Source organism: Halichoerus grypus, chromosome 15 (genome assembly GCF_964656455.1).
Source record: "Halichoerus grypus chromosome 15, mHalGry1.hap1.1, whole genome shotgun sequence".
Classification (NCBI taxonomy): Eukaryota; Metazoa; Chordata; class Mammalia; order Carnivora; family Phocidae; genus Halichoerus; species Halichoerus grypus.
In genome coordinates, this window is record NC_135726.1 from 49,262,442 (window position 1) to 49,284,313 (window position 21,872).

General features: G+C 59.0%; 1 protein-coding gene across 1 annotated transcript in view; it reads right to left on the reverse strand.

Annotated features, from left to right (window-relative positions):
• MEGF8 (multiple EGF like domains 8) overlaps positions 1 to 21,872 on the reverse strand; it is a 39,114-nt gene that overhangs the window by 7,766 nt on the left and 9,476 nt on the right. Inside the window, exons 9-34 of the mRNA XM_036103322.2 lie at positions 19,747 to 19,901; positions 19,334 to 19,453; positions 18,842 to 18,986; positions 18,595 to 18,758; positions 15,617 to 15,817; positions 15,013 to 15,213; positions 14,344 to 14,571; positions 13,377 to 13,495; positions 13,156 to 13,287; positions 12,966 to 13,079; positions 12,298 to 12,546; positions 11,593 to 11,792; positions 11,095 to 11,305; positions 10,744 to 10,993; positions 10,115 to 10,247; positions 8,428 to 8,675; positions 8,237 to 8,347; positions 7,978 to 8,096; positions 7,193 to 7,400; positions 6,478 to 6,658; positions 5,821 to 5,984; positions 4,916 to 5,060; positions 3,620 to 3,851; positions 2,310 to 2,433; positions 1,974 to 2,187; positions 1,655 to 1,869 (exon numbers count right to left, since the gene is read on the reverse strand). Coding sequence (XP_035959215.2) covers positions 1,655 to 1,869; positions 1,974 to 2,187; positions 2,310 to 2,433; positions 3,620 to 3,851; positions 4,916 to 5,060; positions 5,821 to 5,984; positions 6,478 to 6,658; positions 7,193 to 7,400; positions 7,978 to 8,096; positions 8,237 to 8,347; positions 8,428 to 8,675; positions 10,115 to 10,247; positions 10,744 to 10,993; positions 11,095 to 11,305; positions 11,593 to 11,792; positions 12,298 to 12,546; positions 12,966 to 13,079; positions 13,156 to 13,287; positions 13,377 to 13,495; positions 14,344 to 14,571; positions 15,013 to 15,213; positions 15,617 to 15,817; positions 18,595 to 18,758; positions 18,842 to 18,986; positions 19,334 to 19,453; positions 19,747 to 19,901 — 4,583 coding nt within the window. The remainder of the gene's footprint in view (positions 1 to 1,654; positions 1,870 to 1,973; positions 2,188 to 2,309; positions 2,434 to 3,619; positions 3,852 to 4,915; positions 5,061 to 5,820; positions 5,985 to 6,477; positions 6,659 to 7,192; positions 7,401 to 7,977; positions 8,097 to 8,236; positions 8,348 to 8,427; positions 8,676 to 10,114; positions 10,248 to 10,743; positions 10,994 to 11,094; positions 11,306 to 11,592; positions 11,793 to 12,297; positions 12,547 to 12,965; positions 13,080 to 13,155; positions 13,288 to 13,376; positions 13,496 to 14,343; positions 14,572 to 15,012; positions 15,214 to 15,616; positions 15,818 to 18,594; positions 18,759 to 18,841; positions 18,987 to 19,333; positions 19,454 to 19,746; positions 19,902 to 21,872) is intronic.

The window sequence follows — 21,872 nt, forward strand, 5'->3', positions numbered from 1 at the left end:
ATTTCTACCACCTGCCTATGGGATGGTGTGGTGTAACCCAAGAATATATCCTACAGGTGTCCTGGTCTTTCCTGAGTGCTGGAAGGCCTTTTGTTGTTCATAAGAAGCTGATTCCACACCTGAGTTTATGCTAAAGAGGGCATGTAGAGAGGGTGTCACCAGAAGGACCAAGTGGCTAGAGGGTTGGCATTTGCAGCCCCCCCACGGACTGCGATGGGGATGGAGCTGGGGTCTATAAAAACTCACGAACAAGGAGATTCAGAAAGCTCCCCTGTGGCAAGCATGGCGTGCCCAGAGGGGGCGCGGGAGCTCTGCGCGTTCCCCCCATTCCCTGCCCTATCTTCTCTGCCACCTGGCTCTGCCCGAGTTGTAGCCCCTATAGTAAACTGGTATTCGTGAGTAGTTGTTTCTCCGAGTTCTGTGAGCCATTCTAGCAAATGATCAAACCTGCTTTGGGGGTGGTAGAACCCCTGATTTACAGTTCGTTGGTCAGAAGCACAGGTGGTCTGAGGGCGTGACTGGCCTCGAAATGGGGGCAGGCCTGTGGACTTGAACTTTGTAGGATCTGGCTCTGGTGCTAGGTGGGTGGTGTCAGGAGCGACCGGAGTTGTTAGACACTCAGTCGGGGTCCAGAGAATTGGAGAACGGGTTGTTGGTGTTGGGTCTGTTGTTATCGGTCCTATTTTACCAAAGATTCATGTAGGCGCATGCGTTGCGAGATGGCAAGTGGTCACTCGTGGACTGGGTGTTCCACAAGGATGACTGAGAAGTGGACATCACTGGGACTCAGAGACCCAGAACTCCGGCCCAACGAACGACACTGCTTCCGGATGTGACGGCAGGAGGTGAATCTTTCTTGTCTCCCCCTGGGGTGGGGTTGGGGGTCGAAGGGCTTATGTCTGCCACTGGGGGCGGCCAAATCATGCTAAGCAGAGGCATCTTTGGACCGGACTCTACGGGGTAAGCGGGAGCCGGACAGTCAAGGAGCGGACTGTCCCTGGTACCCACGTTGCCTGCCCAGACCACGCCCACAGAGAGCCATCTCTCCAGCCGGCAGCTGAACCCTGTGCTCCTACCCCTCCCTGGCCATGTCTCACTGGGCCAAGGCTGGACATCTAACCGGTCAGCTGAGTTGAAGTCTGCCCTTGAGAATGTGAGCTAACCCCGGATGATCAAGGCAAGAGAAAGTGGCCGATGGAGATGCGCAGAGAACGGCTGAGATTAGAGACCCCAAGGCCCGAGAAGGACGGAGCTGCGGGACTTCCTACCCCAATTCCGTATAATAAAACCAAGGGGATCTCTGTATCTTACAACCAGAAGTTCCAAAAGCAGAGAAAGGGACGGAGAAGGCAAGCACAGAGGTTTGGGAGGGAGAGGCGAGATGGCATTAGCAGTCGCGGGAAGGATGGGGGGGGACCGTGACCCTAGCTGTGGGGTCCGGAAGGTGGCGGGGTGGCAGGGTCCTAGCAGACGCGAGAGGGAGACTCGAGAGGCCAGCGGGGAAGGAGGAGGTGCTGGTGGGGGAGGAGAACAGAGGAAGGAGGACAGAGGAAGCACCGTGGAGGGACCAGAGCCAGGGAAATGGAGGAGCAAGTAGGACAGAGGGGCAGGGGCAGGGCGGGGAGGGCCCCCTGGGCACCCCACCCGACGGTACCTGTTGGAGACTGCTGCTCCAGACACAGTGTTGCCAGCCCCCGTCCGCACCCTTGGAGTCCAGGCAGGAGGTGCAGTTGGGCAGGAGGTGACAGGGAGTGGGGCAGGGGAGCGGGGGTGACGACTCCACCGGCATTGGGGAAACGTTCAGCAGAGAGTGGCTGAAGCATGTCCAGTCGTAGGTGGGCTGCACTGAGAGGATGCGGCGGGTCTCCCCTGGCGTCAAGGGCACAGGAATCAGAGCCTGGGCCTGGCCTCGGCCCCTCCCCTGCTCCGCCCCTTCCGGGGGCTCCCAAGCCATCCTCAGTGGGGAGCCGCACCTGTCCTCTTGAACTGCCTGGTCCACATGCACTTGCCCTCCCGGGTGCACTGCTCGCAGTCCGCAGCCCCGCACACGGCCTCTGAGCAGTTCCCGGCCCAGAACACCTCTCGCTGGTTGATGCGACAGTCATTCTCCGAAGTGCAGGACCCGTTCCGCCCGATGCAGGCACCCTCAGGGCAGTTGGTACACCACTTACAGCGGGGGACGGATGCCTGGGGGGGGAAACATGGGCTCAGTGGGGTTCTCAAGGTCCCTGGCACCCCCCCACCCGAGCCAGCTCTTCCCACCCAATCCCAGCTGAAGTTCCCGAGACACCCCCCCACCCCCGCTTCACCTCTCCATCTCCAGGCTGCAGGGTCCGGGGGTGGCGGGCCAGGCACTCACTGCAGGTCCGGAGACGTCGACATTCCTCGGGGGAGCGAGGCATGGGGGAGCATGGGGGGGCCCCGCAGCCCAGCCTGGGGAGGCAGGAGGCCTGGCTCAGCACACCCAGCCAGACCCCGTCCCTCCTCCACCCACCCTTGCCTCTTCCTGGTGCCTCCTGGACATCGTCCTGCGGGCGCCCCCACGTGTATCCTGGACTGGTCTCAGCCCAGGCCTCCCCAACCTGCTCCTCCCCCACCCCACCTGGCCATGGTCTCACGTCCCCCTGTCACTCCAGCCAGAGATACTGGACAATATCCCACACTCCCCTGTCCCTCCAGCCACCAAGGCGTCCCCCACTCTCCACCCCTGCAGCCCTTTGCCCAGTTCAGGCCTCTTCTTCTCCAGCCTCCTCCTCCTTGGCCTCCTCCCAGGTCTCCACCCAGGTCTCCACCCACAGCCTCCCCTCACCGCTGGCTCCTTCCCAACAGCCCCAGGGCTTTCTGCCCAGGCCTGCCCCTGCCCTCCCCTGCTCAAAGCTTCCCTGGCTCCCCATCACCCACAGTGGAGGTTCATAATCCCTTACCCAAAGTCCTTGAAGGCACAAATTTCATAACTTTCCAGATTTTAGAAAAGCAGTGGGTGTACCCACTGTTACATAACACTCCTAGCAGAATCTGAGGGAGCACCCCATAAATCAAACCCTTTAATAATTCAGTAGCAAACACAGTGACACATTTAATAGGACAAGCCAAGGCCATTAGTAGCCTCATACGGGTTCGGGATAACGATGTAGCCAAAAGAGTTTGTGCTGAACCAAGGACAGCTCTTTCAGCTTCCTGAGATGTCTGGCCTCCCGAACAACAGAAGCCCAGCGCCACAGCCAGGGACTGGGAGCCCTTCCTGAGCTGCCCCCACCACCGCACCAGCCTCACGTTCCCCCAGCATAGACGGTCCCTAAAATACACTGGGCACAGCCCCGCTTCCGAACCTTCGCTGGTCTAAATTCTAGTGGTCATTTGGGAGCCAGTTCGGACCCAGCTCCTCCAGGAAACATTCTCAGATGACACCCCAGCCCACAAGCAGGGCTTCTCACCCAAGGGTCCCCCAGCCTGACCCTGCCTGTGATGCAGCGCCCGTTTTCCCATGTGAGCCGGTGTCCTGTTCGGACAGTACCCTCCTGAGCGCCCCCCCGCCCCCCGCAAGCCTGGCCTAGCACAGAACCCCCTTCGGAGGGCACCAGTACCGTCCACCCATGCGCCGTTCGGTCACCATTGTTACCTATGGGCCTGGTCCCAGGACAAGCAGGCCCCATGGCACCAGGTGCAGGCCCCAGACTGGTTACAAGCTTCGGGTGAGGGTAGCAGGCGGCAGGGGTCAGGGGGCAGGGTCAGGGCCAGCAGGCGGCCCAGGGCCACTCCCCCGAAGCCCCCTGAGAGGTACAGGCGGCCCCCTACCGCCGCCACAGCATGGGCCACGGACTCCTCCATCGGGGCCCCCACAGAGGCTGGGCCTGGGGAAAGACAGAACATTCAGAGAGAGACTCAGGGAAGAGAGCCCCACGAAGAGGCCGGTCAGAGAGGGACGCCGAGCGGAGCGACGGGCTAAGGACGGCAGAGACGGACATGGACAGAGAAGATACGTAAGGCCATACAGGGCAAGAGAATCGACAAGGATAGCAAGACAAAAGACAGGGAGAGATAAACAGAAAAAGGAAGCAGAAAGAATGGAATAAGGATGGAGACAAAGCTTCTGGAACCAGAGGTGCTGGTCGCACAGCCTCCTGAAGGTACCAGGTGTCACTGCATCGTTAATTTCAGAACAGTTCGTTTTCTTATGTGAATTTCGCCTCAGGTTTTTTTAAATCCTCCAGGAAGGGGGGCGCCTGGGTGGCTCAGTCAGTTAAGCATCTGCCTTCAGCTCAGGTCATGATCCCAGGGTCCTGGGATTGAGACCCGCATCGGGCTCCCAGCTCAGTGGGGAGTCTGCTTCTCCCTCTGTCCCTCGCCTACTTGTGCTCTTTCTCTTTCAAATAAATAAATAAATAAAATCTTCTGAAAAATTAAAAATTAAAAAAAAAAAATCCTCCAGGAGAAAAAAAAGAGAAAGTCACAGAGTAGCAAACAAGACAAGGGCAAAAGGGAATTAGAGACAGAGAGTAGGAGAGAGAAGCAAAAGGAAAAGGCCCAGAGGCATACACAGTCACACTGGGTAGCGAAACAGAAAGACAAGGTCCAAGCCCCTTTCCGGCCTCCGACCAGCAGACTAGAAAGAAACACCCCCACGTATAATAGTGCTGTCTCTAGAGAGCAGGATCATGGGGGATTTTTGCCTTCTTATTTCACCAATTACATACAATGAATATTATTACTTTTATAATCAGGACAAAAAATAAACTTCCTAGGAAGAGAAAAGGAAGGCGGCCATCTCCATGGGTGTTCAGGTAACAGAGGGGAAAGCAGCTTTGCTGGAGGGCCTGAAGGGGCCTGAGGGAGTCCGGATGAGTGAGCGTCCCAGGACAGGCCAGGGCTCCTGCAGGATGTCCCCAGGGCCCCCTAGGGGGAGCACTGGACTTACGGGTCAGGTCGGGCAGGAGCCAGGCGTTGCAGTTGACCTGGTAGAGCAGAACGTCGCTGCTGAACTCATCGGGGTCCGAGCGCCCCCCAAGGACCACCATGGTGTCCCCCAGCAGGGCTGAGGCGTGGAAAAGCCGGGGGCGGGGCTGTTGGGGAGACACCCGCAGGATGGCCGGTCAGAGCCCACACTCCTCCGCTCGCCTCTCATCCCACCCGCCACCCTGCACCCTCCCACACCTCAGCCCCCACCAGCCCTACCCAACCCTAATCTCCCTCAAATCTCAGCTCCTTCGTCCAGGAGACCTCCCTCATTCTTCAGAGCAGCCCCCAGGGCCAGCTCCCTTCCCCGAACTTCCAGAACCCCCATGCCCTGTGCTGTTCCCCAGGAACCTGGCCCAGGCTGCTTGAGATGAATCCCACATTTCTCGTGTGACCTGGCCAGCTGGGCTGGGGGCAACCTGGGGGTGAGGCTCGGGCCTCCCTTACAGTCCGGTCCCCAAAAGGGCTTGGAGATATGTTTGCAGATGGAAAACTCAATCGTCTCTAACCAGCACATCCGGAGTCCATGTACTCCCATCCACTATCTCCTTTGGCCTTGAAGGCGGGAGGCCCAAGGAGCCTCAGTCCCAGCTTTTACAGATGGGGAGGCTGGGAAGTTGAGGGCCACGCCAAGAGTGGGGCAGAGCTGGGGCAGAACCTAGGCCTCTGACCTCCTCGTCTGGGATGCTTCCCTCCAAGCAAGCGATGAAAGAAAGGGACATGTGTGGGATGCCACAGTTGAGTCCAGGGCACTAGAAAGGATGGGACTAGGAGTCCAGGGTTGAGCCAGTCCCTGGGGTGCTGGGTAAGGGGGGACCCCCTCCTTCCTGCCCCCTGGATCTAACTGCGTACACCTCTTTTCCTGACCTTTGCCCCCTGGGAAGGGGCCAGCAGGCTCCAGGTGCGGTCAGGACAGTGCAGGGAGTAGAGCTCAGAGGACGGGGCTGCCAGCTCGACGTGGAAGCGGAAACCCCCAAACACATAGAGGGAGTCAGTGGCCTCGTGGTACACGGCAGAATGACCGTAGAGACCTGGGGGGCACGAGGGAGTAGATGCTGGGGGGAGGGCTGGTGATTAGGAGCGCCTTCCCACCTTCCTGGGCTCCCCTTCTTGGGACCACGCCACCGAGGAGCTCTTGTCAACCCCTCCCTCCCGCTTCGGTTCCAAAGGACCACCTCTAGTGGCTCCGGGCAAGAGAAGAGGGGGAGTCGGAGTGACCTGCATGTCCTGGGGGGGCAGTGAGCAAAGAACGGAGAAGGGGAATGCCTGAGGGGCTGGAACCCAGGACCTGGGAGAGGAATGCAATGACCCACTGTCACCGGGCAGGAGGTGGGTAGCCTTTCATGGGAAACTGAACTTCTCAAGAGCAGGTCTGCGAATCTGGGTGGGCGTGGGGGTCAAGACAGGACATAACAAGGTCTAAGGGCAGTGACCACAGGGTAACAGCAGTGGACAGAGAGCCTCCACAAAACCCCGGATGGCCAGGAGTCCAAGGTGCTGTCCCCGACTTATCCCCAGCCCTACCGGTGGGGGGTGTCCCGCTCTGGGCTCCGGACACCCAGGTGCCAGTCACCAGCTGGTACTCGAACAGCTGCTGGTTGAAGCCATTCTCGGGGGAGTACCCGCCCACCAGGAGCAGAGACAGGCCTCGGCGGGCAGTGAGGGTGTGACCAGCCACTGCCGGGAGCTCCACGGTCTGGGGCACCTGGGGGATAAAGGGCAGAGGTTAGCAGGGAGCTGGAGGTTAGGGGTCATCTTCCGGGTAGAAGCAAGACTCGGAACTCCGGACACTCCCCTTGAACCAATAAGGAGGTAGTGAGCTGCCCGGGGCTGGTCAGACCCCAAACTTCCAACTTGCCACGGTTCCAGCAGGTGTGTGGGAGGCCCCTTGCCATTTCTGCCTGCTCAGTGTCACCGATGCGGGTGGGGGCAGCCTGGTGTTCCTCTGGGAAGCCCTGGCCCTTGTACTCTCACTCTGGCCGTGTGGGGCTGACTGTACCCGCCCACAGCGCGCGCGACCCAGCCAAGTGGACAAGACTATCCCACCCACTCGGCCACAGGCTGGCTCGGGACTACAGTGTGACGCAGGATGGCTGAGATTCAACTCTGGGACTCGCACTGGAGCCCCGGTGGGGACTGGGGGAAAGCTGCATCCCCTGGGGGTGAAACGGGCAGGAGGCACTCTGGCCGGCCCTGCTAGACATGGATCATGGGGGCGGGGGAAGGGAGAGGGGCTCACCTTCTCCTGCCGCCACTGCAGGGTGGTGAGGTTGAGGACCCAAAAGTCGCGAGTGACACCCCCAGCTGTGAGTCCCCCCAGAAGGTACATGGCACCACGGCCAGCGGACACGTAGGCAGCCGCGTGGAAGGAGCGGGGTGAGGGGCCCGGGCCCCCATCCTCGGCTCCCGCCAGCATCTGTGTCCACCGCCGCTCACTCACTGAGTACCTGGCACCAAGGTGCAGAAAAGGAGTCTCACCATACAGCATCCCAGCATGACCTGGGGTGACCCCCCCTGCACAGTTATCCCCAAATCCCCTAGGGTGCCCCTCCTTTGACAACCATCTTACCATCCCCCCCTGGGGTAGCACCACCCAAATAAGTATCCCAGACCCCGAGGTGAGCCTCCTGTGACAAGTGTCCCAGTATCTTTTGGGTGTCCTTCACCTATAGAGGTTTTTGTTGTTGTTTTTAAAATATTTTATTTATTTATTTGAGAAAGAGCGCATGAGAGAATGAGAGAGCACGAGCAGGGGGAGGGGCAGAGAGAGAGGGAGAAGCAGACTCCCTGCTGAGCAGGGGACGTGGGGCTCGATCCCAGGACTCCGGGACCATGACCTGAGCCGAAGGGAGACGCTTAACCGACTGAGCCACCCAGGCATCTCTAAAGGGTTTTTTACACCAGTTGTTTTTGTTTTTTTTTTTTAACCCCCAAAGGGACTCTTATGTGACACACATCTCAGCATCTCCTGAGGTCGTGACCTCCTCTCATTCAGGCATCCCACCTCCGGGAGACAGTCCTCACCTGTACAGGTTCCCCAGCAGCCCCTGGGGCAGGCCGAGGCCCCCAAACATCCACAAGGTGGCATCAGGTCCCTCCACCATGGTGTGCCCCAGGCGGTGTAGGAATCGGCTGGCAGTGTCCTGGGGGCGGAGGTGGGGACACGAAGGGTCAGGCTGGGAGTCGGGGCTGAGGGGTGGTCCCAGGAATGCAGGGAGGGGAGAACCATCCAGGAGGCGGGCTGCGTGGCATCTCCGTGGACAGAGTGGCATCCACGACTCACAGCTGAGAGGCGGCTGTCCATGAGGGTCTCCCAGACCAGCTGCCCGCCGTCCAGCTTCGTGGCGCAGTCAGGGCCCCCGAAGCCCTCGGCACAGATGCACACACCGAGGCTCTGGGGAACAGCAGAAGGAGGCTCAGGGGAAGCCAGATCACCACCCCTGTCCCATGTGGCTTGCCTGTCCCCCCCCATACCTGGTTACAAGTCCCTGCCCCGCTGTGAGCGTTACAGTTCTCAGGACACAGAGCCATGCGGCAGTGGGGGCCAGCCCAGCCCTGGGGACATTGGCAGAGTCCAGCACCTGCGGCTCCATCTTGGGGCACACACTCCTGGGGGACCGGGCAGCTCCCGGGGCCCCCCGACCCGCAGCGGGCAGAGCCCACTGAAGCATTGAAGCCCCATGACGAGGAGCCGTTGGCCTCCCAGTGCAGCACCAGCAGCCCTGTGGGGGGAGAGGGCCAGAGGCTCGTGGCCGGGCAGGGCTCCAGGACATTACTCTACCCCCAGGGTTAGAGAAAATCCGGTGTCACCGGGCAGGGCGACAAGGCACTCCTTATCATTTGTGATCACTCACTGCCATGCTTCACTGTTCTCCTGCACGCTGCACACCCTCCCCCACATCCAACCCGTCAAATTCCGATCCCAGTCCCGTCACTGGCAAGCTCCAAACCCCGCACGGCTCCCTACAGCTCTGACATAAAACCAGGTCTCCTTACAAAATCGATTAGTGGTGGGGGAGGGGGCAGGGATTAGACATAGGATATGTAAACAGTGCCTCAATAAAATTATGTTAAAGCGGGGGGTGTGGGGAGCGGCCGTAGGCCCTCTGACCTCAAGGCCTCCCACTGTCCCAGCCCTAAGCACTCCAGCACCACAGGCCCCCTTCGGGCCTCTCAGGGCCTGGGTACCTGCTGCTCTTCTGGCCTGGAGAAGTCGCCCTCCTCCCTCGCCCACACCGTCCCCTTCACGCCTCCAGTGAAATCTCACCTCGGCGAAGAAGCCCTCCCCAACTCCCCAGACAGGCCAGGTGCCCGCTCCTTCCCACTTCCTCTGCCCCTTGGCAAAGGTGTCACTATTCTGACTAGAATTTGTTCAGTGCTGTTTGTACCCCTGCCCCCCGAAGGCAGGGCCTGCGTGCCCTTGCTCCCTGCTGGATCCCCAGCACCCAGCTCAGGCGTGGCTCACTGAAGGTGCTCGGTACACAACGGCTAAGTGAAATGAAATCGAGGGCCCCTCGGTTCTAGCTGCTCCCTGGGGAAGGGTTTGGGCTTGCGTGCAATCCCCAGCCGGCCAACTACCCCTCCGCCCTCTCTCTCCCAGCCTTGGAGATCTCGCCGCTCTAGGATGGTTCAAACTAGGGTCCTTCAACTGCCACAGGTGACAAATTATTTTTAGTGCTACTCGATCAGACGGAGCCGGTTCCCAAACTCTCAGCACTGCCGATGTAACGGGGCCTTGGCTGTGGGGTGTCCGGTGCACTGCAGAATGCAGAACGGCATCTCTGGCCCCCACCCGTGACATGCCAGGGCCACTCAGGACAGAGCCAGAGGGCCCAAAGGGGCAAAATCCCCCCTGGTGGAGAACCACCAGGCTGAGGAGATGGGCAGGGGGCCTCCACACCAGCCACATTCCGTGTCCCCCAGAGACTTGTCCCACTCGGCCCTGCTCTCCAGAGAGGCCGCCCAGCCAGGGCAAACCTCTCTATCAGCCCCTCAACTGAGGAAACGGAGGCCCAGATGTGACAAGGGACGGCATCAGCTGGCACATCAGGGGCAGAGTCGGGCTGGGTCTTGAGCCCCCCCACCGGGGGGGGGAGGGACAGCGTAAGGGGCAAGGGCTACACAGCCTCGGCCAGGGTCCCACTTTGCCCAGTCCCCGTACCAGACAGGGCCTGCACAGTGAGGGGCCTGTCCCGCCGCTGGCCGCAGAACGCAGCAATGAGGCTGCGGTCCGACTGGACGACACCAGTGTCCAGGAAGCGCGGGAATCCATCAAAGGCCAGGACGTAGCTCAGCTGGAGGCAGAGGATGCAGAGTGAAGGATCAGGGGACGGATGGTAAGGGTGAGAAAGAGGGATGCAGGAGGTCTGGGAGGAGGAGGAGCTCAAGAGGGTAGGGCAATCTGAGCCCGGGAGACTTCTGGACAGACAAACTGTGGCCAGCACTCCCCTCCTGTGTGCACAGCAGACATGGCTCATGGATCAGGCACTCTTGCACGGAGCCTCTTTCTCAATACACAGCTCCTGGCGGCCACTACCTACTGCTTGGAGCTGGCACATAAAGTACAAATATTAACCATGCCTGGGCCGGGGAGTGGGGAGCCCAGGAAATAGGAGGTGATCGGGGGAATGAGAGGGTCTGGGGGGCTTCGGAATGAAGGTCTGCGGTCTGAGGAAGAGAGCTTAGGGTTTGAAGGATAAAGGAACAGGGACGTGGGGTCAGGGTCCGTCTGCAGATTCAGATTAGGTTGGGGGAGACACGGGCCTGAACTCTGGCGCCCTGGGTACTCACCGTGCAGGGGGTGCTGCTGTCGGGGGAGAAGGTGAGGGTGAGCGGGGGACATAGGGTCCCGGGGGCACAGGGCTGTAGCACCTCGGTGGCCGAGACAACCCACACACAGTAGGACAGGCCCGGCCCGGCTCTCGCTGCCCCACCCCCTGGAGGCAGCGGCCCCCCCACCCGGCGTGAGCCCAGCGCCACTGAGGACACGTTGGTGAGGAGGGTGCGGCCCCCACACTCCCGGAAACAGGAGCCACTGGCCCTGGGGAGATGAAGGAGAGAGCAAGAGCGTCAGACCGGGTCCCGCCCCGTCCCATCTGGTCCCTAACCCGCCCTGGCCCTCCCGGTGGGCCCCTGGCTCACCGGGGGTCCCCGTAGTAGCCAGGGGAGCAGAGCTGGCAGTGGGCACCTTCGGTGTGGTCCTGGCAGAAGCAGAGCCCGCTGAGGTTGTCACAGTGGCCACGGCGCGGGTCCCCGTGCCCGTTGCACTGGCAGGGCCGGCAGCCGCCCGAGCCGGTGGCGTTGCCAAAGCTGCCGGGCCGGCACCGCTCGCAGCGCTCCCCCCACGTCCAGTCTGTAGAGGCCGCGGCAGACAGGACACGGAGTCAGGGCAAGGGCAGGAGGAGCCCCACAACGCTCAGCCGATCCCTGGCCCCACGCAGCTGCTCCAGAGGCAGGTGACCGGGGGAACCCAGACCGGGGAGGCACTGCGAGCCCCCGCCAAAGAGGTGGGTGGCACTGAAACCGTGTGGGGTCGGGAGCGGCCCATGGGGCAGGGACCCCTAGCTGGGCGAGGGGACCCAGACGCCCAGGCAGAGGAAGGACACTGGAGCCCTGGGGAGGGTCCCTGAGGCCGCTCACCCTGGCACTCATCACAGAAGCCAGGCCCCCGCCTGCGGCAGTGGCTGTGGAAGTTGCAGCCACAGTCCCGGGAGCAGCGGGGCGCTGGGGGTCCCGGGGCGGGCGTGGGCGGGGGCAGGTCGGACGTCCAGCCCAGGTCACACACGCAGGTGAAGTCGGGGGGACCGCTGCACACACCGTGGCCACAGTCTTCCAGGCACCTGAGGGCGTGGCGGGGGTGGGGAAGGGCTGGGCGGGGCCCGGAGCCCCCAAGGCACACCCCCCTCCCGCCCCAGTCCACCGCCTTGTCTCCACGGCAACGCCATCCCCCGGCCACGGCCGGTTCCTCCTCCTGGACTCTGTGGGCGGCCCTGTCTCCAAGGTAACGCCCCCACACGTGGTAACTCCTGTCTCTATGGTAACCACATATCACCACTGGTGATCTGCTCTCTGTGAAAACCCCTTTCAACTGGGTCCTCCTCCGTCTCCATGGCAACACTGAGGACTATGGTCCGCAGTCCAGGGGTGACCCGTCTCCACAGTAACTAGTGTTACACTGGGGACCCTGTCACTCTAACGAGGGCCTACCCTGCAAGGTAAAAACCCCAGGCTCACTGGGGATGCTGGTTCCCTGGGAGGCACCCCAGCACTGCCACGGCTTCCTCCCTCCATCTCCACGTGCCCCAGCCCCGGGGGACATCTCCATGGAAACCGAGCCCCGCTCACGTGCGGTTGCAGTACGTGATGCCATCGCCCTGGTAGCCTCGCTGGCAATGACACTCGTAGCTGAGGGGTGTGTTCAGGCAGGTTGCCCGCAGGTGGCACCGCGCCAGGCCCAGGCGACACTCATCCACGTCAGGACAGCGGGCATACGCCCAGCGGGCGGGGAGGGCCACAGACAGCCCCAGGCCCTCCCCCACCCACAGGGAGCAGTTCCCCCCGCCCAGTGGCCCCGAGAAGTCCCCCTGGAGGCACCTGGGGGGGGGCGGGAGAGGGAGGAGGGGTGGGAAGGGGGAGATGATAAAGAAACGAGAGACCAAGATGGAAACAGGGAGAGAGGGGCCGATGGGAAAGAGAGAAACGGAAATATGAACACGGAGAAAAGGACACAAGGAGAAATGAAGGAGAGACAGAAACCCAGCGGAGTCAGACCGGAGACACACAGGGAAATGGTGAAGGGTGAGAGAAGGAAAGACGGAAACAGAAAGACAAGAAGCAAAGATGAGGAGAAACCAGTCACAGAGAGCGGGAGAGGGTGGAGATGGAGGAGAGAGGGAAACCGAGAGGGGAGGGGAAGAAACACAGAGAGACAATCCGCCGTTAGAATCAGGGCAGGCGAGAGCCCCCCACCCCGCCCGCCCTCTGGCCTCGCGGCCCCGCGGTCCCGGCCGCACCGGCCCAGTGTGGGGTTGTCCTCATTGCCACACCAGCCGCACTCGTGGCTCTGCAGACACTCATGGCAGGTCAGGAAGCGGTCACAGCTCCGGCACCGAGGCTCCGAGTGCACGCTGCAGGGTGACAGGCGTGGGTGGGGGTGTCCGCGCCCTCCCCTCTGTGGGCCCCGCCCCGATGCCCAGACCGCACCTGTCGTCCCAGCCACGGCAGCCCCCGTGCGGGTAGCGGGCCAGGTAGGCCGCGAACAGGAAGCAGGTGTGCGTGGACTGGCACCAGGCACACTGGCTGGAGTTGGCCAGGCAGTCGTCACAGGTCAGGCGCCTGGGGGCGGGGAGCAGGGACAGGGTCAGACCGTGCAGCAGCCCCCACATGCCCCCTACATCCCCTCCCCCTGGGCCCAGGCGGCTCACTGGCTGCAGAGTGGGGGACACTCGTCTGGGCTCTTCAGGGCACCCCGACTCCGGCCCCGCCGGCTGCACGCGGCGTCCCCTTTGCGGCTGGAGCTCTGATGCCACTCGCAGAAGGGGTCCTGGGGAATTAAAGAAGGAGTAAGAGCCCAGATGGCCCTCTACCTTGGGCTCCACAAGTAGCTGCCTCCCTCACCTGCCCCACCCCATAGACTACCCCTCCAAGCCCCCCTCCCTCCCCAGCTGCCTGCCTCTCTAGACTTTCTCCTCCAGCCAATGGCATCCATGGGATCCACCTTCCCGGCACCCACTCCCTTTTGGGGCAAAAGAACCCCTATGTCTGGTGCGGTTGGGACTGGTGGATCCTTAAGCTCCAGGGGTGGGCAAGGGGCCACACTCCCTACCCCCTAGCCTCGCAGATGGCTCTGAGAGTCGGCACAAGACCCAACCAGAGCCAACGAAACGTGCTTCTGGGACTTCTGTTGAACTGGGGGTGAGAGTGGGGTGGGGACAGAAAGGTGCTCTCTTCCACTTGGGACTTGGGGGGCTGCGTGGGGGGGATGAAAGTCTGGAGCCCTCGTGGCTCCCTTGCCACTCCCAAGGAATGAACGTCCAGGGAAGCGAGGGTATGGGATGGAGGGGGGTGGACGCCTGACCACACGGTCTAAACAACAAGCCTAAAGAGCTCTTCCTGGGCTCTGGTGCTGGAGCCCATAAATGCCCCTCTGGTAAAGAGGTACTAAGTTGGGTTTTCTGGCCCTTACAACAGGGAGAGTCCTGACCGCCAGGAGCCCTGCTCCCCACCTGGCTCTCACCTGCAGATCAAGGACAACGGCCCCACCTGTCTCCCCCCACTGCACCAGGGGACCCCTCGGATGCCCGTGCCAACTCCAGAGGGCCTCCCCCTTTCCCAGTTGCCTGATCCGGCTGCCTTGATCTTGAGACCTCCCCTCTGTGGCTTGGCAGGCACCTGAGTGCAGGCGTGACAGTCGCGGTGCTCCTCACAGAGCGGGCAGAGGGCAGGCACCAGCACCAGCAGGGCCCCGCCGGCCCCGCAGTGGGCCCCGCCCTGGCGCAGGTGGCAGGTGGCGCTGGTCAGGCACCAGCCGCAGCCCTGGTCGGCCAAGCAGCCCAGGCAGGAGGAGTAGGAGGAGCAAGCTGAAGAGCGGTAGGGCTCCAGGAAGAAGAAGGAGATCTCCTGGGGGAAGGGCTCACGTAAGGGCCAGGGGTCCACAAGCCAAGTCCCAGGGCAGGAGTCGAGGTTGGGGGTAGGGGTCAGGGTTTGGCGCTAGAGACGTGTTTGGAGACAAGGTTAAGAACCCAAGCATGTGGAAAGCCGGGATTTAGGAGGAGCAGACAAAAGGGGATCGGGGCTTGAGAGCACCTAGAGATGAGAGAGCCAAATACAGAGGGCAGAAGTCAGGCCAGGGCAGGAGAAGTCAGAGATGTAGGCAGGGGGTCAGAATGTGAGATCAGGTCAGAGTCTGGGGGTCAGAGGCTGGGGTCTGGAGGGCTCAAGGTGAGGCCGAGTGTTCAAGAGTCGGGGGGGGGTAGGGAGAGGTCAGGTCAAGAGAGTTAGAATTTGTGGTCTGGGGTTCGGAAAGCTCCGGGGATCTGAGGCCAGGGCCTGGGTACTCACGCTGCCACCTGGCACGCCAGTCCGGTCCCACAGCAGAGTAAGTTCGCTGTGCCCAGGGCCCGCCGAGCCATTGAGCTGGCCCTGGATCTCCACCGCATACTTGTGGCCCCGGCCAGGCAGTGGGAAGAGGCGAGCAGACCCTGGGCGCTGTAGCCGCCTCGTCTCCTTCTCCTGCTGAGCCACCCAGCGCCCCACCTCCTCCTGGGTATGGGTGAAGGACAGACAGGGGCCTCAGAACGTTCCAGCCGCCCCAACCCCTGAAACGTCCAAGAGCCCCAAACCCACCTAGCACTGACCTCTGTCCTGGGAAGAGGAAGAGGGCCTCAGAGTTCCTTAGACCCCAAGAACCTCTGAGAACCCTCAACAACCCCCCCACCACCACCCACCTCCTCCTCAGGGGGAGTTTGACTTGGTAACTCAGACCCTCCCCACCTTCTTCAAAATTCCCCCCCCCAATTCCATTCATAACTGAAAACCCCAGGACCCTCCCTCCACTAAGGATATATCCCGTGCCTCTGATTTCTCCCCAGTCCTCCCCCCACACCATACACCCCAGCCCCCACATTTATAACTAACAGCCCCCTGTGTGTTCAGGCACCCTCACCATGTTCTCCGTGTCAGGGCCCCGGGCCATCCGGGCTAGGACATGTAGACGCTGGGCCCGGGCCCACACAGCTACATCCTCAGCCCCCGCCCCTCCGGGCCCTCCGGGCAGTAGTGGGTGGATGAAGCCACGGTAGACCAGGGACACGTCGGTCTCTGGGCTGGGTGTTAGAGTGATGGTCGTACTGCGGACAATCAAGACCTGGGCAAGCCACGGAGGGGGGTATGCGTGAGCGCTTCTGTGCATGGCCCCACAGTGGCCCCACCCCTCAGGCAAACACCAGAGCTAGAAAAGATCAGGCACCCCAACCTCCTTCCCTCTTTCATCAAATGAGCACCGAGGCCAGGGGCACTCCGCACTAGGACTCCAACAATAGACAGCAGGGTCCCGGTCCCCACTTAGCACCTCTCTCATGAAACTCCAGGACCCCAGACCTTTTGGGAACTTCTTCTCTGACATCCCACCCTTCCACTTTCCACCGAAGCCCTTAAGAGTCCACGCTTTTTTAAAAAGTCCCTGAACTACAGGGTTTGGAGAAATTTCCAAATTAGTGAACACAGCCCCGTGCCAGCAGGGGTCACATCCCAGCTCTACAGGGACAGAGCTCCTTTGCTCACGACCCTTCTGGACCTCACCCTATGTAACATGTACTCGGTTATATAATAAACCAATACACGAGTTTAAAAAAAAAAAAAGAGAGAGAGTCCAGATCCAACATTCAAAGTGACAGACATGCTACATGATTTATTAGCGTGCATTTTGTAATTGCAAAAGAATGGAATAACCCAAGTATTCGTCAACGGGAGACTACCTAAATAAACTATAGCACCACGGCCCTAGAATCTAAATGGAATATTACAAAACTGTAAAAAAAAGAAAGAGAGAGGGTATTTCCTAAGTTCTAAGAAGCTTGCTAGGATATATTAAGAATTAAAAGTGGCGGGGCGCCTGGGTGGCTCAGTCATTAAGCGTCTGCCTTTGGCTCAGGTCATGATCCCAGGGTCCTGGGATCGAGCCCCGCATCGGGCTCCCTGCTCCGCGGGAAGCCTGCTTCTCCCTCTCCCACTCCCCCTGCTTGTGTTCCCTCTCTCGTTGTCTCTCTCTCTGTCGAATAAATAAATAAAATCTTTAAAAGAAAAAAAAAATTTAGAGTGTAATTAAAAAAAAAAAGAATTAAGAGTGGCAGTGTAGTGTGACTGGAATATTACTTTTTGTGCAACAAAGGAAAATAATTAAATGTCACATTTACATGTATGTGAATGGGTAGACCTGCAAGGATACATAAGAAATCCCAACTGAGGGGCGCCTGGGTGGCTCAGTCGTTAAGCGTCTGCCTTTGGCTCAGGTCATGGTCCCAGGGTCCTGGGATCGAGCCCCGCGTCGGGCTCCCTGCTCCGCAGGAAGCCTGCTTCTCCCTCTCCCACTCCCCCTGCTTGTGTTCCCTCTCTCGCTGTGTCTCTCTCTGTCAAATAAATAAAATCTTAAAAAAAAAAAAAAAAAAAGAAATCCCAATTGATCTTCTGGGAAGAGTTAGGGTGGCGCCAAATTGGGGGGGGTGCTGGGACAGCTTCCCACACTGAGAGGGCTTCCCACACTTGCTCCCCACTGAGCAAGGAGCCTGATGCGGGACTCAACCCCTGCTTGTGTTCCCTCTCTCGCTGTCTCTGTCAAATAAATAAATAAAATCTTTTTTTTTTTAAGATTTTATTTATTTGACAGAGAGAGACACGGGGGAGTGGGAGAGGGAGAAGCAGGTTTCCCGCGGAGCAGGGAGCCCGATGCAGGGCTCGATCCCAGGACCCTGAGATCACGACCTGAGCCAAAGGCAGACGCTCAAACGACTGAGCCACCCAGGCGCCCCAATAAACAAAATCTTTAAAAAAAATAAAAATAAAAATCAGTAAGAAGCCACTGTGGAAAACAGTTTGGTGATTCTTCGATGAGTTAAATATTCAATCACCATATGACCCAGCAATTCTGCTCCTAGATATATACCCAAAGAGAGCTGAAAATAGGTGTTTGTTGCAATATATACACATTTCAAATCATTACGTTATATACTTGAAACTAACATAATATTGTATGTCAATAATGCCTCAATCGAAAAAAAAGAAAATATTTTTTAAAAGAAAATAGGTACTCAAACAGTGGCTTATACAGGGAATGCTCATGGCAGCACTATTCACGATAGCCAATAAGTATCAACACCCTGAATGTCCATCCGCTGATGAACGGATGTGGCACGGCCATACAAGAGAATATTGCTCAGCCATAAAAAGGAATGAAGTTCTAAGACGTGCTACAACATGGATGGACCTTGAAAACATTACTCTAAGTGAAAGAAGCTGCACACAAAATACAACATATAGGATTCCATTTATATGACATACCCAGAATTGGCAAATCCAGAGTTAGCAGACTGCCAACCATAACCACTAAAAGGTCACTGGTTGCCAGGGGCCAAAGGGAGAGGGGGAACAGAGAGGGATTACTTAATGGATCTTGAGTGTCGCTCTGGAACTAGGTGGTGGTGGTTGTGCAATATTCTGGAACTAGGTGGTGATGGTTGTGCAATGTTGTGAACGTGCTTCATATCACTGATGGTAAATTTTACATGATGTGTGTTTTAGCACAATTTAAAAAAATCTTTAGAGGTCGGGCGCCTGGGTGGCTCAGTTGGTTGAGCGACTGCCTTAGGCTCAGGTCACAATCCTGGAGTCCCAGGATCGAGTCCCACATTGGGCTCCCTGCTCAGCAGGGAGTCTGCTTCTCCCTCTGACCCTCCCCCCCCATGTGCTCTCTCTCTCTCTCTCTCTCTCTCAAATAAAATCTTAAAAAAAAAAAATCTTTAGAGGTCAATAAGTAAAATCAGACTCTTGACTGTAAAGGCTTATTAGGCAACCACAAGAGTGGTACAAAACCATTTGAAAAATGAAAACCCTGGGACCACACACCAGGCCCCATCCCCTGGCTCCCACCTTGTCGGGCTGGGAGGCATTGGGCGGCTGCTGGAAAGTGAGCAGGTGCAGGCCAGGCAGGAAGCTCTGGGTGACGCAGGCCTCCAGGGATGTGACAAAGACAGGCGCAGGCCCCCACCAGCCCACGGTGCCTGAGATCTGCTCCCCTCGGCAGCGGGCCTGCTCTGTGAGGACAGGAGGGTGGGGGGAATAGAGGTCAGTGCGGGGTGCTGTGCCGCCCCCTCCCACACCGCCCCTGCACACTCACCAGGCCGGGGGAGGCAGCTCTCATTATGCACACACCAGCCCAGGGTGCCGGGCCCCCGGGGAGGAGCTGTGGGGCTGCTGAAGGCCAGGCAGGCCTGGCAGTCACCCAGAAGGCGGCCCAGTCCCAGGCAGCTGGCAGCTGGACACTGCAGGGAGGGGAAGGGACAGAGGTTACTGTCCACAGGGGCGCAACGGACCTGGGAAGTGCTGTAGATTCGGGAGTCACAGGGTGGAAAGTGTCAGGAAATCGGAGAAGGGAACTGAAAGCCAGCTGGAATGAGGAAGATCAAGAGGACAGGAGCCAGGGGGTCTGGGGACAGGGTTGTAAGTTCAAAAGGATCGGGAGGGGTCAGAGGTTCAGAGGGGTCAGCGGGCAGGAGGGCCAATCTTCGGTGTGAAAACAAGTCTCCCAAGTGGGAGGAGGTCCTTCTGTACTTAGTTTCGACAGAGGGAGACATGTGCTAGGAGACAGAGCGCTAGGACAGTCACTCACGGCACCAGAGGGAGTCCCAGGAGGTGGTGCGGCTTGGCAGGCTCCCTGACACCAACTGCATTCGGGGTCTCGCGAGCAGACGCTATGGTCGGTGTACATGGAGCAATAGTCTAAGTGGTACTGCAGGGAGATGGGGGGGGTCCTCAGACCTGGAGCCTGTTCCCTCATGCCCACCACTTTATGATCCCAGGGACCCTCAACTGCTCGACACCTTAAGGACCCCTATCCACTCTGCCCTCAGCCCCAGGGACCTCCAGTCCTCCCGCTTGAACCTGGGGACCAACTGCCCTCCCCTCATATCCCTAGGGACCCCCAGTCCTTCCCCCAGGGACCCGCCCCAACTTGCTCCCGCCTCCATGGGAACCATGCTACCTCCTCCCCAGCCACCCTCTCCCTATCACCCCAGTGCTCACATCCGGAGCAGGCGCCTGGAACACAAAGGGAGGCACCTTGTAGGCCATCAAGTCCCCACGGGGTCGGCCACTGTACCCCCCAGCCACCAACAGGACACTGCCACCAAGCACAGCCGCCACATGTGAGTATCGGCCACTGGGAGGCGCTGCTCGGCCTAGGAGAATACAGACACCCCCCAATCCAAGGACATGAGACTCCAACCAGTCTCCCCTCCTATGCTCACGACTCCCTTGCCCAGAGGACTATCCTGACTCTCCTATGCCTCAGTCCAGCCTCCTACTTCCTGCTTCAACTGAACGCACCCAAGGAAACCCTCCTAGCCTGCCTGGCCCTGCACCTGCCAGAGCTCCCACACCACTGCCCGAACCACCTTTAAAAGACAGAGCATGGGGGCGCCTGGGTGGCTCAGTCATTAAGCGTCTGCCTTCGGCTCAGGTCATGATCCCGGGGTCCTGGGATCGAGCCCCACGTCAGGCTCCCTGCTCCGCGGGAAGCCTGCTTCTCCCTCTCCCACTCCCCCTGCTTGTGTTCCTGCTCTCTCTGTCTCTGTCAAATAAATAAATAAATAAATCTTTAAAAAAAAAAAAAAAAGAGCATGATGGGGCGCCTGGGTGGCTCAGTTGGTTAAGCGTCTGCCTTCGGCTCGGGTCATGATCCCGGAGTCCTGGGATCGAGCCCCACATCAGGCTCTCTGATCAGCAGGGCGCCTGCTTCTCCCTCTGCCCCCCACCCTGCTCGTGCTCTCTCTCTCTCTCAAATAAACAAATAAAATCTTAAAAAAAAAAAAAAAGAGCATGATCTTCGGGGTCAGAAAAACCTGGCATTGATTCCTAGGTCTACCATTTACTTGGGTTCTGAGTAGCTGTGTGGCCTTGGGAAAGAGACTCAACTTCTCTGAATCTTGGTTTCCTCCTCAATAAATGGACCATCTTCCTGCCCTCGGGGAGCCATGAGGCAGGCCGCCTGGCTCTCACCTGGTTTTGTCTGTATACCAGCCTCCCTTCTGGGGACAGCCTCTGATTTTCCTCTGGAACTCCACCCTCTCCCACTACAGTCCACAGGCTCAAGCTGAGCTGAGCCCAGACCTGTCAGGTCAGTGACTCGTTCAGGAACAGGATCCGATTCCTATGATTTTTGGGAAAAAGGCATGTGCTTCCTCCCTCTGGGCATTTTAAAGGGGTAGGATATAGGCCCAGGGCTGCTGGTGACCATTTGCAAAAGACAAATCTGCCACAGACTGAAGCGAACTTGAATGAGAACTAGCTGATGCCATCATGTGAGCGCCCACACCCGGGCCAGCCTGAAGCCAGTTGTCACTCAAGTGAGCCAAGAACTCGGTTTTGTGGGGCACCTGGGTGGCTCAGTCATTAAGTGTCTGCCTTCGGCTTAGGTCATGGTCCCAGGGTCCTGGGATCGAGCCCCGCATCGGGCTCCCTGCTCAGCGGGAAGCCTGCTTCTCCCTCTCCCACTCCCCCTGCTTGTGTTCCCTCTCTCGCTGTGTCTCTCTCTGTCAAATAAATAAATAAATAAAGTCTTGGAAAAAAAAAAAAAAAGAACTCGGTTTCGCTCAAGCTGGTTGGGTTGGATCCTGTCGCCCAGAACCAAGAGTACTGACTGATGGGTAAGTGCTCAGTGACTGGTGACCCCTCACCCTCTTACCGACCCATATGCTCTGTAAGCACATGGGACTTGGCCTGGGGACTCACAAACTACAGAGGAAGAGGCCTCCAGAAACCTCACACTCTGGCCTAAAGGAGAAATAGGGACAGGCAGAAGAGCCTCAAATGCCAGGCCAAGGCTTTATGCCTGATGGTCAAACAGGGTTCCATGGGGAACCCTTCGCCCAGCCTACCCCTTAAATGTCAATGTCCCTTCCTTATGCCTGTTCTCTGTCCTCGCTCTTCTGTCCAGTGGGGCAGGGAGAAGAGATGGGCCTCCTGGAAGTCCACAGCCCCCTGAAATGATAGGCCCAGTTTGTGTGTACTAGTGTCTTTCCGAGCAGAGGGCCCGTGGCTTCCTTCTGATTCTCCAAGCAGTCTGACTTAATGAGTTTGAAAGGTTTCTCCACACTGCCATCCAGGCAAGCCCTCGGGCCCTGGGGCAGGATGCTGACACTATCAAAAAG